At 42.4% G+C, this 17,979-nt stretch overlaps 1 protein-coding gene across 3 annotated transcripts in view; it reads left to right on the forward strand.

Annotated features, from left to right (window-relative positions):
* Positions 1-17,979, forward strand: part of TRIO (trio Rho guanine nucleotide exchange factor) — a 539,453-nt gene that overhangs the window by 62,093 nt on the left and 459,381 nt on the right. For all 3 annotated transcript variants that reach the window (XM_075826894.1, XM_075826893.1, XM_075826892.1), the window contains exons 6-7: positions 4,729-4,851; positions 13,299-13,490. In XM_075826894.1, the coding sequence (XP_075683009.1) occupies positions 4,729-4,851; positions 13,299-13,490 (315 nt within the window). The remainder of the gene's footprint in view (positions 1-4,728; positions 4,852-13,298; positions 13,491-17,979) is intronic.

A 17,979-nucleotide genomic window follows, 5' to 3' on the forward strand; every position in this document is an offset into this window, starting at 1 on the left:
GTATTTCGCTATAACTGGGCGAGGTTTACTCTCCCCGTGGGGGGCCAATTCTGTGAGCCCTCTCAATGCTGAATGGGTCCAGTAGAAGATCCAGTTGGAGGGCGGAAGGGTAGTCAGTTGGGAGAAGTTGTATGAGATAATCTCCCACAACGTGTTCAGGAATTCCTACAAAGCGCAGATTGTTCCGCATGTCCCTGTTTTCTGAATGATCCAGGTCAGACTGTAGTTTCGCATGCCAGCACGTGGTTCTCCAGGTCTGCTTATTTTTGCGCGTTTGTGGTAAACTGCGCCAGTGCTGAGTTAATGGAGGCATGGATCAGATCCATTGTCTTGTCAAAGGCATCAATAAGCGAGATACCTCTTCTGCCACTACAGTGGCATAATGATCTATAAGCAGGGAGGACAGAGGACTGTCAGCCGGAGATAGGTTTGGTGGAGTGATGTCTCCGGTTTGGAGAAGCTCCGGTGAGTGAGGAAAAGACACTGGTGCAGACGGAGTCTGAGGAGGTCTAGGCCCCGGTTTTTCTTTGCCAGTTTTTCCCTTTGTCATTGCTTCTGCTTTAGGGTTGGTCCCTTGCGATTGCCTAGTAAGACGCGGAGGTTGAGTGTGTCTATGAAGAAATTTGTCCATTATCAAGACAGGGAGAGAGATGGAATGGCTAAATTAGGTCAGACGGGTCGTCTCCTACATGTTAGGGTTGTGGCATCAGCATCCTATAGGGATTTTCAATTTGTAAAGAAGAAGATGGTGTAGCGATCCAAGTTATAATGACCACTAGGTGGCAGTAATGTCAAGCATTCAGCAATTGCTTAAAGAGGCTCTGTCACCAGATTTTGCAACCCCTATCTGCTATTGCAGCAGATCGGCGCTGCAATGTAGATAAGAGTAACGTTTTTATTTTTAAAAAACGAGCATTTTTGGCCAAGTTATGACCATTTTTGTATTTATGCAAATGAGGCTTGCTAAAGTCCAACTGGGCGTGTTTAAAGTAAAAGTCCAACTGGGCGTGTATTATGTGTGTTACATCTGGGCGTGTTTACTTCTTTTACTAGCTGGGCGTTCTGACGAGAAGTATCATCCACTTCTCTTCAGAACGCCCAGCTTCTGGCAGTGCAGACACAGAGCGTGTTCTCGAGAGATCACGCTGTGTCGTCACTCACTTCCTGCCCCAGGTCCTGCATCGTGTCGGACGAGCGAGGACACATCGGCACCAGAGGCTACAGTTGATTCTGCAGCAGCATCGGCGTTTGCAAATAAGTCGATGTAGCTACTTACCTGCTGATGCTGCTGCAGAATCAACTGTAGCCTCTGGTGCCGATGTGGCCGACACGATGCAGGACCTGGGGCAGGAAGTGAGTGACGACACAGCGTGATCTCTCGAGAACACGCTGTGTGTCTGCACTGCCAGAAGCTGGGCGATAACGAACAGAAGTGGATGATGCTGATTCGTCAGCATCATACACTCCCATTCCCAACGCCCAGCTAGTAAAAGAATTAAAAACGCCCCGATGTACGCACATAATACACGCCCAGTTGGACTTTAGCAAGCCTCATTTGCATAAATACAAAAATGGTCATAACTTGGCCAAAAATGCTCGTTTTTTAAAAATAAAAACGTTACTCTTATCTACATTGCAGCGCCGATCTGCTGCAATAGCAGATAGGGGTTGCAAAATCTGGTGACAGAGCCTCTTTAAAGAGGCTCTGTCACCACATTATAAGTGGCCTATCTTGTACATAATATGATCGGCGCTGTAATGTAGATTACAACAGTGTTTTTTATTTAGTGTTTTACTTTTTGACCAAGTGGGCGTTGTGGAGAGAAGTGTATGACGCTGACCAATCCGCGTCATACACTACTCCCCTTTCATTTGCACAGCATATAGTGATTTTTATATCACTATGTGCAGCCACATAAACACACAGTAACGTTACTGAAGTGTCCTGACCGTGAATATACATTACCTTCAGCTAGGACGTGAGGTTTATTCAGAATCCTGACACTTCTGTAGCGTTTCTGTGAGCTTTAGAGCAAAGGAAACTTAATCTCGTGAGATTACAATGTAACCTGTCATTTAAAACGAGATTACGCTTGCCTTGCTGTAAATCTCACAGAAACGCTACAGAAGTGTCAGGATTCTGAATAGATCTCACGTCCTGGCTGGAGTTAATGTATATTCGCTGTCAGGACACTTGAGTAACGTTAGTGTGTGTGTATGTTCACTATTTGGCCCTCTGCACTCAGCAGGAGATTATATTTAGTCGTTGGAAGGGGACACTGTACTCACTTAGTACCAGGCAGTATCTCCGGTCCAGATGCTTCACTGTGGGAGGTGAAGGTGAGCAGAGTGCAAGATGGCTGCCAACTCCATGATGGTGAGGAAGGAGCAAGCAGCGAGCTTGGCGCTCAATTCTTCTGTGAGGCAGCAAAAGGATATCTCTTCCCTCTCTAATGTCTCCTTGCACAGGGATGGAATGTATCATTGTCCACAAGTCGCCTCTCCTCAGTCCCCACAGCACTGGACAGACTCACTGGTATCGAGGAAGCTGGTGGTGTCTGTGGTTGGAGCCAAGGCTCGGAGCTCCCCTAAGGAGCAAGGCAAGGGTGTTTCAGCCCTCTTTAGTGTCCCCTGTGTAGGGGGCGATGGTCTCTAGTGGCGAGTCTGCCTAACATTCACCTTTAGGTAGGTGAACGGGGATCCCCATGTGCGCTGGGGAGACGCTCCAGCAGTCTCAAGGCCGGCAGCAGTGACCTGATGTCACTGGATGGGGTGGAATGGTAGGCCCAAGATGGCTGACAGCTCCCGGATGTCGAAGGTGGGCAGGCAACGCCAGCGGCCTCCACGGCGATCAAATGTCCCTGGGGGGCAATACAAAGGAGCCGAAACACTCTCAGGGGAAGATGCAAGGCAGCAGCTTCAGCGCTGCCACCAGGCTGTTCCTGCCCGTGGCGAGGTGATAGGCCGTAAGATGACCGGCAGCCTCTGAGGCAGAGTGCCTCCATGGAGGCATTGTCGACTCCCGGATCAAAGAGTGGCTCCAACTGTGCAGGGGAGGGTGTTTACCCACAGTTGGAATGAGGTCAGCGAGCCTCCGATGCCGGCGATATCAGCCGGATTCCCTGAGTGGTGCACGGAGCCGAGGTAAGACACGGCCACTCACAATGTCCCGCCTCCGGAAGTCTCTAATCCAATTAATTTGATTTACTTCGCCCTTAATTCGTTTAACAGAATCGTTAAATTGATTCTCTAGTGGCGCCATCACGCTGTGCTGCAGGAGGTAGCTATGCCCCACTGTGTCTGATAAGCTGTGCGCCGTTAAGTCCCCATCTGCTCCCTGTTCTGTCCCCACAAAACTGCTACTCTGTACTGCACAAAATGATACAGTAGGGAACTGCAGTTCCATGGGGAAGCAGGCACTCCTAGTATAGTGCCACACCGCACTGTAGATAGCACCAGCCCCCCCCCCCTCCCTTGCCAGGGAACATTTTAACAGAAGTTATAATCAATTAGATATACATTTTTCCAATTTTATTTCTAATAAAGTATTTGCAGATGTTAAAAGTTGTGGTTACGTACAATTATTATAGTAATATATGTTAAAGAGACTCTGTCACCACATTATAAGTGCCCTATCTCCTACATAAGGAGATCGGCGCTATAATGTAGCAGTGCTTTTAATTTAAAAAAACTATCTATTTTTACCACTTTATTAGCGATTTTAGATTTATGCTAATGAGTTGCTTAATGCCCAAGTGGGCGTATTTTTACTTTAGACCAAGTGGTCGTTGTACAGGGGAGTGTATGACGCTGACCAATCAGCCTCATGCACTCCTCTCCATTCATTTACTCAGCGCATAGGGATCCTTATGTGCTGTCTTATACTTACACATTAACAATACTGAAGTGTTTAGACAGTGAATAGACATTCCACGGAATGTCTATTCACAATCCCTGCACTTCGTTACTGTTTCTGTGGTAGTTACAGCAGAGGAAGCGTGATCTCGTTGTAACCTGTCATTAAGAGCGAGATCTCGTGAGATCACGCTTCCTCTGCTGTAACTACCACAGACAGAGTAACGAAGTGCAGAGATTGTGAATAGACATCCTGTGGAATGTCTATTCACTGTCTAAACACTTCAGTATTGTTAATGTGTTAGTATAAGACAGCACATAAGGATCTAGCAGGATCCCTATGCGCTATGAGTAAATGAATGGAGACGAGTGCATGATGCTGATTGGTCATCGTCATACACTCCCCTGTACAACGCCCACTTGGTCTAAAGTAAAAATACGCCCACTTGGGCATTAAGAAACTCCTTAGCATAAATCTAAAATCGCTAGTAAAGTGGTGAAAACAGATGGTTTTTTTTAAATAAAAAGCACTGCTGTCACCTACATTATAGCGACCATCCCCTTATGTAGGAGATAGGGCACTTATAATGTGGTGACAGACCCTCTTTAAGTTATTTCTATAAAGAAAATAATGTATTAAATTATCTTTTGGCTTTTTTTTAATTGTAAAAAGAAAATAAAGATTCAAATCGAAAATCGGCCATAGGGTTGAAAAAAAATCTAGTTTATTTTTTTATTTTTTGGCAAAATCGTCCAGCCCTACACCACCCCCTTTCAAACTTACCCAAATCAGAACATAAGGACTACTGTATACACTCTGCCTAATTGTTCTCTAACTTAGTAACTTTCCTGTTTAATCCATTTTTTTTTTAGATGTTTGATTGGATTGCGCATAATAAAGGACTTTTTTTGACAAGTTATTCCGACATAGGCATCAGCCACAACCAAGCTGTGGAGCTTCAAACACAGCACAATCATTTTGCTATGAATTGTATGGTAAGCAGTTTGTAACGTTTTAATCTTTGAATTGTTACCTACACTGTAACGCCTCATGCACACGACTGTGTGCGCCGTCCGAGTCCCGTCAGTGATCTGAGGAAAGATAGGACATGTTCTATCTTTCCTCGGATCGCAGACTCGGACCATTTTTCATGGACTTGATTTACCTGCTAAAGTGAATAGGTCCGTGAAGACTATCGGGTGCCACTCCGATGCCGTCAAAAGCGGCCCGAGTGGCACAACGATTGTGTGCATGAGGCGTAAGGGTAAATGTAATGTCCGAATTTAAAGAGACTCTGTCACCACATTATAAGTGCCCTATCTCCTACATAATGTGATGGGCGCTGTAATGTAGGTGACAGTAATGCATTTTATTTAAAAAAACTATCTTTTTTCACAAAGTTAGGAGCGATTTAAGTTTATGCTAATGAGCTTTCTTAATGCCCAAGTGGGCGTACTTTTACTTTCGACCAAGTGGGCGTTGTACAGAGGAGTGCATGACGCTGACCAATCGGCATCATGCACTCCTCTCCATTCATTTACACTGCACTAGCGATATAGATATATCACTATGTGCAGCATCATACACAAGCCCTAACATTACTGCAGTGTCCTGATAATGAATGCACATGACCATCCAGCCTGGACGTCATGTGTACTCAGAATCCTGACACTTCTGAATCTTTTTTGTGAGATTCCAGCAACGAATACGAAATCTCGCGAGATCACGGAGCTAAACGAGATTTGGTTTCACTTGCCGGAATCTCACAAAAAAATATTCAGAAGTGTCAGGATTCTGAGTACACTGCTGAGAAGTGATTTCTACAGAACAGGAAGTTTCAGTCTATTGTGAGGCTCATTGGTCAGAGTGCCAACTGCAAGATTTTAGGAATATTTTTAATATAGATAATGACTTTGAAAAGAGAGAAAAATCCCCAAAAATTCTCATTACGTTTTAACATAAAAACTTAATTTAATCAATAGGTTATTTACTGATGACACATCATTCTTCTTAAACCCTTCCCTCTGCAGCCACTTCTGACCTTCCTGACACAACCTAATTTTTCAACTCTGACGTGTCACTTTGCGGTAATAACATTGGAATGCTTTTACCTATCCGAGCAATTCTGATTTTTTTCTTGTGACATATTGTACTTTGTCAGAGGTAAAATTTGGTTGATACATTCATTGCTTATTTGTACATTTTAAATGTATCTGCTTGTAAGACCACATGGTAAATGCCACAAAATGTAAAATACAAAAAACATGGAATTGCTGTATTCGGTTTTTATTTATTTATTTTGTCCTCCCCCTCCCAGAAAGAGTTAATAAAAGTTTATCAGTAAGAAAAAACAAGCGCTTATACTGCTAGTCGAAAAACAAATAAAAATAAAGTTATGGCTCTTGGAATGCGACTCTAAAAACCAAAATTAATTCTTGGTACTTAAAGAGCCTCTGTCAATACATTATAAGTTCTCTATCTCCTACATAAGGAGATCGGCGCTGTAATGTAGGTGACCGTAATGCTTTTTATTTAGAAAAATGATTTTAGCTTTATGCTAATGACTTTCCTAATGCCCAACTGGGCGTGTTTTTACTTTAGACCAAGTGGACGTTGAACAGAGGAGTGTATGACGCTGGCCACGCACGCACATACTCACATACACATGCACACACAGCTCTGCCACATACGCGCACACATGCGCAGCTCTGCTACACGCACACACACACACACACACACACACACACACACACACACACACACACACACACACACACAGCTCTGCCACATACGTGCACACACACACACGCAGCTCTGCTACACGCACATGCATACAAAAAATCATGACACCTTGTCTTTAAAGGTAATGTGTCGCTAGAAAAATATATATATTTTTTTAGTTAAACAGTTAATGTATAGGTGATTTAAACATTGTTCTAATTTTTTTAATTTTTTCACGAGTCAGGAAATATTATAAATTAGATTCTAATTTATAATATTTCCCAGTGCTGGTCACTAGATGGAGCAATTCCCAAAATTGCAGCATTGCATGTGGTAAAGCAACCACATTGCTTTATGCTGCAAAATTTGAGAAAACTCACTCGCTCTAGTGAGCTCTCAGAATCCCCCCCTCCTTTATCCTGGCTAGTGCCGGGAGAAACGAGGGGATTGAACGGTCAATCCTCCTATACTGTGTGTCGCCATTTTTTGAGCTAACACACACAGTGTAGTAGGTTAACATACAGTGGTAAACACAGTAAAACACGCACATACACAGACCTAACTTACCTGCTCCTGCCGCTGCTCCCTCCGGTCCATCCGCTCCGTCTGCTGCCGCTGCTCCATGTGCACAAGTCCGGAAGCCGCGACCGGAAGTAGTAATCTTACTGTCCGGCCGCGACTTCCGGTCCACAAGAAAATGGCGCCGGACGTCGCACAGTTCAATTTGGACTGTGTGGGAGCGGCGCATGCGCCTTTCCCACACACACGGCGTACAGCATAGTGGATGGAACGGGCCCGTTCGCATTCACTATGGGGCTGTATGTGCCGTATTCCATGTCTGTATGTGTCGTTAATCGACACATACAGAGATGGAAAAAAAAATGGCAGCCCCATGGACAAGAAAAAGTGAAAAAATAAAAAAAAGTAAAACACAAACACTGTGACACTGTTCTTTTAAAGGGGTTGTCTAGGCACTGGATAGTTTTTCATACTGATGACCTATCCACAGGATAGTTCATCATTATATGATTGGTGGGGTTCCAACACCCAGACCCCACACCAATCAGCTGCTTCGACTGCCTCTATTCACCGGATGTTCTGCAGTTTACAGTGTCGAAAGCAGATGTCTGTACACTGCATATCGGCCGTGCTGCAGAACTGCAACTTTGCTCCTATTTACTTGAATAGGAGCAGTGCTGCAGCACGGCTGTTGTCTTGTAACCAGAGTAATCTGCTTCCGGCATAGATCAGGGCCGATTCTAGCTCTTCTGCTGCCTGAGGCGAAAATTGAAATGGCGTTCCCCAGATTTTGATCGACATCCCCGTCTGTTCTACATCACTACCAGCTACCTCCAACTTTTACGGATGCACCGTTGCCTTGTACTCCCCTGGCATGCACGTCGCAGCGATGAAGCCGGGCAGAGTACACATCACTCTATGGTGCGTGCCCAATTAGTACAAGGCAATGGCGCATCCGAGTAAGTTGGTGGAGGCTGCTAGTGATGTATAACAGCCAGAGAGAAGTCAAGCAAGCATAGAAATGTGGGTTTGGTGGCGGGATTATGTGACACTTCAGAATAGCGGCACCGCCCCATGACCCTTTAATGAGTAATTAGCATATAGTGTGTGCCGTTTTAAAATTTAGATTTTTCTAGATTTACTGCATCTAAAGAAAAACATACAAGGGAATGCTTGGAAATCTTGTCAGGCCATGTATGACTTACATGGTGGGGGTTCAAGGGGTTTAGAACTACCTGACACGTTACCATTAAATATACAACAAATTGAAAACCATTCCATCTGCCCTGCAATTTTGGTTATTATACAGTCGTGGACAAAATTGTTGGTACCCTTCCGTTAAAGAGAGAAACCCACAATGGTAAATGAAATAACTTGAAACTGACAAAAGTAATAATACATTTTAATTTACTGAAAATCAGCTAATGTAAATCAGACATTACTTTTGTATTGTGGTTCAACAGAATTTTTTTTAAAAACAAACTAATGAAACTGCCCTGGACAAAAATGATGGTACCCCTAGAAACGATTGAAAATAATTTGACCATAGGGACATGTTAAACTAAGGCTCTGTTAACATCTGCGTTGGGGTCCCGTTCTGACGTTCCATCGGAGGTTTCCATCAGAACGGGACCCCGATCAGACACAGACGGAAAACAGAGGATTCCGTCTCCATCACCATTGATTTCAATGGTGATGGAGCCGTTGCCCCTGGTTTCCGTTTGTCTCTGTTGTGCACTGGATCAGTCGTTTTGCCGGAAGCAATAGCGTAGTCGAGCCTAAGGTGTGTACTGTAATTAGCACACTATAGGGTGTCTTCAAATTGTAATCAGTCAGTTTGCCTATTTAACCCCGTCAGGATCAGGCAATATTTAGATTTTTCGTTTTTCATTCCCCGCCATAAGTTTTATTTTTCTGTCAATATAGTGGTGTGGGGGCTTATCTTTTGCTGGAGGAGTTGTAGTTTCTATTACTACCATTTAAAGTACAATATAATGTACTTGGAAACTGGAGAAAAAAAATTCTTTGCGGGCTGAAATTGGAAAAAACTGTGATTCCTCGGTTTTTTGGGTTTCACTTTTACGGCGTTAACGGTGTGGTAAGAACGACAACTTTACTTTATTCTGTGGCTCAATATGAATACGGTGATACCAAATTTTATATATTTTTTTTATATTTTACTACTTTTACAAAAAACTTTGTATAAAAATAAAATTGTTTTGTCACCACATTCTGAGAGCCATAACTTTTTTTTATTTTTTTTGCCGAATGCGCTGTAAGGGCTTATTTTTTGCGGGACGAGCTGTAGATTTTTTTTTATCACTTTTTGTTAAGTTTTTTTTAAAGAGCTAAGTTGACCAAAAAACGGCGAATTTGGCGGTTTTTAACTTTTTTTTTTAACTTTTCTATTACTTTAGAGTAAAAGTGGGAAAAAGGCGGTTTTGTTTTGTTTTTTAACTTTTTAATTTGAATTTTTTTCACTACTAAAAACGTTTTCACTTTTTTTTTTTTCACGTTTTATTAGCCTCCCATGGAGATCATTGGCTCTCCGGTACAATGCACTTCAATACTAATGTATTGCAGTATATATGATATAGTGCTCCATACTAATCCCCCTGCATCAGAACGTAATAGCACGTCATTTTGCGTGAAGGAGTTAAAAGGTGAAAAGTAGTTACTGTGCTGTTTGGTATCCTGGTGTCTACCACACTGAACATGAAAGCTAAGGAGAGAGTTGTCTCAGGAGATTAGAAAGAAAATTATAGACAAACATGTTAAAGGTAAAGATCATCTCCAAATAGCTTGATGTTCCTGTTACTACAGTTGCATGTATTATTCAGAACCTCCCTGGACGTGGCCGCAAGAGGAAAATTGATGACAAATTGAAGAGACGGATAATACGAATGGTAACCAAAGAGCCCAGAAAAACTTCCAAAGAGATTAGAGGTGAACTCCAAGGTCGAAGTACATCAGTGTCAGATCGCACCATCCGTCGCGGTCTTTGCCAAAGTGGACTTAATGGAAGACGACCGAGGAGGAAACCACTGTTAAAAGCAAATCATAATAAAGCGATACTGGAGTTTGCCATAATGCATATTGACCAGACACTAAGCTTCTGGGAGAATGTCCTTTGGACAGATGTGATAAAACTGGAGCTTTTTGGCAAGTCACATCAGCTTTCAGTTCACTGACGCAAAAATGAAGAACATTGTACCTACTGTGAAACATGGAGGAGGCTCAGTTATGTTGGGGCTGCTTTGTTGCATCTGGCAGGGTGTCTTGAATCTGTGCAGGGTAAAATGAAATCTCAAGACAATCAAGGCATTTTGGAGCGAAATGTGCAGCCCAGTGTCAGAAAGCTTGATCTCTGTCGCAGGTCATGGTTCCTCCAACAGGATAATATCTCAAAACACACAGCTAAAAGCATCCAAGAATGGCTATGAGCAAAGTATTGGTCTATTCTGAAGTGGCCTTCTATGATCCCTGATCTAAATCCTATTAGACATCTGTGGAAGGAGCTGAAACACGCAGTCTGGAGAAGGCACCCTTCAAACCTGAGACTGGAGCAGTTTCCTCACAAGGATTGGGCCAAAATACCTGTTGACAGGTGCAGAAGTCTCTTTGAGAGTTACAGAAATCGTTTGTTTGCAGTGATTGCCTCAAAAGGTTCAAAATATTAAGTTAAGGGTACCATTATTTTTGTCCAGGGCGGTTTTATTCGTTTTTTTTTTTTCTGTTGAACCACAATTCAAAAGCAGTGTCTGATTTACATTAGTTGATTTTGAGTACATTAAAATATATTATTACTTTTTTAGTTTCAAGTTATTTCAGTGACTGTTGTGGGTTTTTCTTTAACGGAAGGGTACCAACAATTTTGTCAGACTGTAAATATATCCTATATAATTACCGCTACAGAACCAAGCTCATACATATATACAGTACCAGAACAAAGCTCAGTACATAAATACAGCACAGGAAACAAGCTCAGTACATATATACAGCACCAGAACAAAGCTCAGTACATAAATTCAGCACCAGATCCAAGCTCAGTACATAAATTCAGCACCAGATCCAAGCTCAGTACATAAATACAGCACCAGAACCAAGCTCTACAGATATACAGCACCAGAACCAAGCTCTACATATATACAGCACCAGAACAAAGCTCAGTGCATAAATACAGCATCAGAACAAAGGTCATTACAGAAATACAGCACCAGAACAAAACTCAGTACGGAAATACAGCACTAGCACAAATACAGCTCAATTTAGTGCAGCCCCTGTCTTATAGCTTTGTTCGGTGTAAATCTACAGCTTCCAGCATGGCCCCGAACTATGGTAAGGATATGCTCGGAGTTGTGGTTTCACAAGAAATAAAATCATACCACCCATCATCTCGCTGCAGATCATACAGTAACTACAGTACTGATTAGATGCAGAATAAACGCTTACATTAGGTGACTCGGGTGACGTCTTCTCAGATTCTAGTTTTTCGACTTTATCTTTTCTCCTCCATCCGGTCCAAGCCTCTATGACTTCTCCCGGCCACAACCCATTTCTGCAGTTTGCCGCTCAGATTTCTTCAGCTTCTCACTGTGCAAACTTTTCTGCACCTATAAACGAAGATAAAATTCTCATGGTGCCACACAAACTGCGCCCCTAAATATAATAACGCCATACACTGCACCTCTAATTAGAATAACGTAATATACTGTGTCCCTGATCCCCCTGTGGACGGTGCCCCCCTGTAGGGCCCCCTGTGGACGGGAGCCCCCTGTAGACGGTGGCCCCCGTAGGGCCCCCCGTAGACTAGGGCCCCCTGCAGACGGAGCCCCCCGTAGTTGGTGCCCCCCTAGACGGTTGTTCCCCCGTAGACTGTGTGCCCCTTGTAGATAGTGGCTCCCATAGAGTACGCCCCTGTAGATAGTGGCCCCACACAGCCACCTTGTAGGCAGTGGGCCTACATAGAGCCCCTCCCTGTAGATAATGCCACTTAAACTTTTAAGAGGAAAGAAAACAACTTTACATACTCACCTGATCTTGTTTCCGCATCGTCCTCTTGCACTGCAGGCCTGCTCTCTTCTGAGCAGGTCTCCTGGGGCTGAACGACGCGGTGACGTCATCGCATCGCTTGCGTCATTAAAAGGCACTGAATGGCAGCGTGCCTTGCCATTTAACGACGCAAGCGGCGCGATAACGTCATCCCTACGCTTGTCATTGAAAGGCGCTGAATAGCTGGGCACGGAATGCTTATGCATGTCATTCTATACAATTCTAGTGCAGGAGGGTGTGGCGGCGGCTGGTTTCAGTATTCTGAGGCGGGAAACTAATTTCGCCTCATTGACGGTGCGGCTCTGGCATAGACATCTGGTGCCCGGAGGATAGGTCATCAGTATGAAAAACCACCCTATGCCCGGACAACCCATTTAAGTTTAACATCTACCTTTTTTTTTTTTTTCCTTTTTTTTTTTTTTCTTCCTTCCAACTTTCAACGTTTGCTGCAAATTGGCATACAGTTAGATACATCTGCCTTTTTGACTTTCATTTGATAACCATAAAAGATAACTTACTGTTGCCCCATATAGAGGCATGCATTTGTTATAATTTATGTTAGCGCATAATGTTTAAATGGGTTGGCCACTTTCTACTCCATTTTTTAAAATGCCCTGAACTGCTGTGTTGAGATGTGACCCCCAGTGCTTACTCTTGTGCTGCAGTTGCAGATACAGGAGATTCTGCATGAATGTATTCAGCGCATGCACAGATACAGGTAGGACAGTCTCCTGTATCTGTGCTGAAAGCGGTGCATAAGAGCAGGCTGCAGGGGAAGCGGTTATCTTAAAAGCTATGGATCGGATCACCGCCATCGTCCTCTGTTTATACATCTGAACTAGGGGGAGCATGGGACCTTCAAAAGCAGCAATGGGGACACTCATGCATGCCTGTGTCTCAACACAGCAGTTTAGGGCATTTTGGAAATGTTAGTAGAAAGTAGCCAACCTGTTAAAGCCTTGTGCTCTTTCCAATTTTGCTTAGGATTCCTCGATATTTTTTTTAATTTTTTTTTTTTTTCAATTTTTTTTTAGACTTAAACATTTGTGTACTAGTAAATACAAATCATGTTGTGGATAAAGTGATATAAATTGTAAAGATTTTATCAGTACAGTGCTTAGTAACTTACTCATTGTTTTTCTCTTTGTAGAATGTTTATGTAAACATAAATCGTATTATGTCAGTAGCCAATAGACTTGTGGAATCTGGACACTATGCTTCACTGCAGATCAGGCAGATTGCCAGTCAGCTTGAGCAAGAGTGGAAAATGTTTGCAGCTGCTCTAGATGAACGAAGTACATTATTGGAAATGTCTGCTGTATTTCACCAGAAAGCTGAGCAGGTTGGTGATGAGCATTATTTCAATACTTAAAATGTTCTTACAATATTATCTATACTAGGGTTGTCACGAAACCAGAATTTGGACTTCGATACTGCGATTCTCGATGCCAAAACGATACTTTGCCAATAATAATAAAATGTTCCATTTTCGGATCTGAGGCACGTGGTGTGATGAATTATTAACCTCCATGTGCCTCACATTAATAGTAATTCAACCCATCATGTTTCTCAACATTGGGTTAATATGTGAGGTACATGATGAGTTTAATTACACCTCGTGCATTACCTTATGTGAAAGAAAGCCGTTTTATGGGGGCGTGGCTTGGACGTGCATGGAGGAAGTCACGTGGTAGCTGAGCTCCTGGTTTGAGAGCCAAAATCTGCTAAATTAAACCCTGTACCTGCTCCTTTTCCGGAGGATCGGATCTCCTGACTGCTCCGGGTGTTCGGAATTCCGGTTGGTGTCTGCTCTGGGACATTTGGGGTACGTGGCACTTACCTCGTGGCTGACTGCGTCGGTGCCGGCCATGTTCCTGCTTCCCGGCTTCTCTGTTCCTCTGGGTCGTCTTCAGCGGCTTGGCGCAGCTCCCTGGACTCGGGAGTGTGAGGTGCGATCCTAGTGCCTCCTGTGGGTGCCTGCCGGCAGCTTCTTGTGGTGCGGTGCCCCAGGTGAGGCAATCTGCTCAGGACGTATGGTGCCATTACAGCTCTCCCTCCTCCGGCGGCCATCTTGAGTACCGGACTATGTTCAGCGTGGTGCAGCGTTTCATATAGCGGCATATGAAAGGCACAGACCAATGTAGGCCCTGCTTCTGAACTAATCCTCGCTGATGGCATTAGGAGTGGACAGGTGCAGCTGTTTTAAAGGTATTTGTATTTTCCTTGTCTTTCTCGGTGAAGACCTTACTAACTTTCTGTCATTTTGTCAAGCACTGTATTCCCCCTTGCGAAAATGGGGGGTACATCTAAAAGAAATGCGAAGTCCAAGCCGGCTAAGCTTACTGAGTTTTTTTACTACATCTCAGCAATCGGTGGTGAACCGCTGTATTTCCCTTCCTCCATCCTCGCCCTCTCCATCATCTAGGGCTGCATATGTGGAAAATGACATGCAGGATGATCTGGAATCTCAACCTGTTTCTAAAAACATGATTAGGAGACTTTTAAATTCGTTGAGGGGTTCGATTCAATCGGATATTTGTCAAGTCATCGGGGATTTATGGTTGGATATACAAGCTATTGCCTCAAGGACCGATCACATGGAACATAAGTTGGAAGCATTCATAAAGTTCCACAACTCTCTCATTGATGCGAACTCCACATTGGAGGAAGCGGTAACGAGACTTTCTACTAAAGTTTTGGATCTAGAGGATAGATCCAGACAAAATAATGTCAGAATAAGAGGTATACCTGAGTCGGTCACACCAGATCTCTTCTCTCAATACCTTACGGATCTGATGGCTATTGTCCTGCCGAAAATATCTGCTCTGGACCTCACCATTGATAGGATTCACCGAATTCCTACGCCTAAACACATTGCTGCGCATCTGCCTAGAGATACGATTGCTCGTATCCATTTCTTTCATGTGAAGGATGAATTTCTCAGAGGATTGAAAGCTTTCCCCGATTTACCAGACCGCTTTAAGGACATTGCTTTGTATCCGGATCTGTCTGCGGCGACCATGTTACAACGTAAAGAATTTGAAGTTCTGACAAAAATTCTACGGAATAAAAGCATTTTATACAAGTGGGGCTTTCCAGTAAAGCTCATAATCACAAAGAATGGCAGTCAACATGTTTGCCTCTCACCAGACTCCACGAAAGATCTTCTCCACTCTTGGGGTCTCCTAGCATCCCCTCCTCAGAGTCCTACTCATAGGAATCCTACCAGGCCAGAGATGTTTTCACCGTTGTGGTCAGACATGAGGAATAGGCCCAAACGGAGACTCCCTGACTAATGCTGGGGCTTCTGCTGTACAAATTGTTCATAAAGGCTTTCAAGACGCTACTCCCTACTTTCTACAGTTCTTGTAGCTTTAAGCTATTTGACTGGCTGAACGTTCTGTCCCTACATTCTTTTCCTTGAAAGAGGGAAGTTCCTGACTGGTAAATATGCGGTATTGTATATCAGTATTGGATTTTTTTTTTTCTCTGTTATTTTTGTATTGTGTTGGTTCTATTTTGCTGTGCCACAATCCTAAGTATTTTTTTCGTATGTCTTAATGGGTCTCAAACTACTTTCTGTCAATGCCCATGGCTTGAACTCTCCTTTCAAGAGATCTTTGCTTTGGAAAGAAGCTTTCAAGTCTACTTGTGATCTATTATGTGTTCAGGAGTCGCATTTTATCTTCCAGAGATTGCCATCTATTTAAACATAAGAAGTTGCCTCATGTTTACTATGCCTCTAAAAATGAAGAAAAAAAAAGGCGGGTGTAATTATCGCTGTGAAGGAGTCGATTTGCTTTTAAATGTATTTCCTTTTTTTCTGATCCACAGGGAAGATATGTAGTTTTAGTCTGTGAAATTGATAACCTCACATACACTTTGGTTTCTGTATATGCTCCTAATGTTAGACAACTTCACTTCATTAACTGGTTCCCGACCGCTGGCTGTGTTTTTACGGTTAGGGTCCTTAAAACCCGCGCCATAGACTTTTTACGGCGCAGGTTTTAACTTGCTGCCCGAGCGATCGTCATAAAACTGTTATTACCCCCAAAAAAATAGCTGAAAAGTAAAAAAGCTTATTTTTTTTTTACTATTTTAAAACTTTAAGAATAAAAATTCTAAAATAGCAAAAAAAAAATTGTATAAAAACGATAAAAAAGGAAACCTGCATTGTCTACGGAAAAAACATCGCAAAAATCACGTAGTTAGCCCAACAAATAAAGTTATAGCCATTTAACCCCTTCAGGACGCAGCCTGTTTTGGCCTTCTGGCACAGCCGATTTTGTTCAAATCTGACGTGTAACTTTATGTGGTAATAACTCCAGAATGCTTTTATCTATCCAAGCAATTCTGAGATTGTTTTCTCGTGACATATTGTACTTTATGATAGTGGAAAAATTTGTTAGATAAATTCATTATTTATTTGTGAAAAACACCTAAATTTTGAGAAAATTTGCAAAAATGTGAATTTTTCTAAATTTTAAATGTTTCTGCTTGTAAAACAGATGGTAATACCACACAATAGTCACTAGTTACCATTTCCCATATGTCTACTTCATATTTGCATCGTTTTTTGAACATCCTTTTATTTTTCTAGGAAATTACAAGGCTTCGAACTTTAGCAGCAATTTCTCACATTTTCAAGAAAATTTCAAAAGGCTGTTTTTACAGGGGCCAGTTCAGTTCCGAAGTGGTTTTGAGGGCATTATATATTAGAATCCCCAAATAAATCACCCCATTTTAAAAACTGCACCCCTCAAAGTATTCAAAACAGCATTCATAAAGTTTTTTAACCCTTTAGGCATTTCACAGGAATTAAAGCAAAGTAGTTTACAAATTTCTCTTTTTTTTGCCGAAATTCATTTGTAATAAAAAAAAATTGTGTAACACAAGGTTTTACCAGAGAAATACAACTCCATATTTATTGCCCAGGTCCTGCAGTTTTTAGGAATATCCCACATGTGGCCCTAGTACCCTAATGAACCGACACACCGGACTCCGAAGCAAAGGAGCACCTAGTGGATTTTGGGGCCTGCTTATTTTTAGATTATATTTTAGGCACCATGTCGAGTTTGAAGAGGTCTTGTGGTGCCAAAACAGTGGAAACTCCCCAAAAGTGACCGCATTTTGGAAACTAGACCCCTCAAGGAATTTATCTAGGGGTTTAGTTAGCACTTTGACCCCACAGGTATTTTGCTATATTTATTGGAGTTAGTCTGTGAAAATGAAAATCTACTTTTTTTTTTTTTTAAATAACATAGACATTTTTAATATTTACAAGGAATAAAGAAGAAAATGCACCCCAACATTTGTAAAGCATCTTCTCCAGATTACGGAAATACCCCATATGTGGTAATAAACTGCTGTTTGGACCCACGGCAGCGCTCAGAAGGGAGGGAGCGCCATTTGGATTTTGGACTGCAGATTTTGCTGGATTGGTTTTTAGTGCCATGTCGCGATTGCAACACCCAAAAAGTGGCACCATTTTGGAAACTATACCCCTTTTCTAGGGGTATAGTAAGCATTTATACCACACAGGTCTTTTGCAGAATTTAGTACAATTAGGCCGTGAAAATAAATATAAACATTTTTGTCCACTAAAATGTTGAATTTTTTTCATTTTTACAAAGTATAAAGGAGAAAAATTCGCCCTCAATTTGTAACGCAATCTCTCCCGAGTATGACAATACCCCACATGCGGTGGTAATACATTTTTTTAATAGAAATGAATTAACCTTTGCAGGACTGATCCGTTTTTGCTTTTCCATTTTCGTTTTTCACTCCTCGCCTTTCAAACGCCATAACTTTTTTATTTTTCCATTAATTGA

Source organism: Rhinoderma darwinii, chromosome 5, assembly GCF_050947455.1.
Source record: "Rhinoderma darwinii isolate aRhiDar2 chromosome 5, aRhiDar2.hap1, whole genome shotgun sequence".
NCBI lineage: Eukaryota > Metazoa > Chordata > Amphibia > Anura > Rhinodermatidae > Rhinoderma > Rhinoderma darwinii.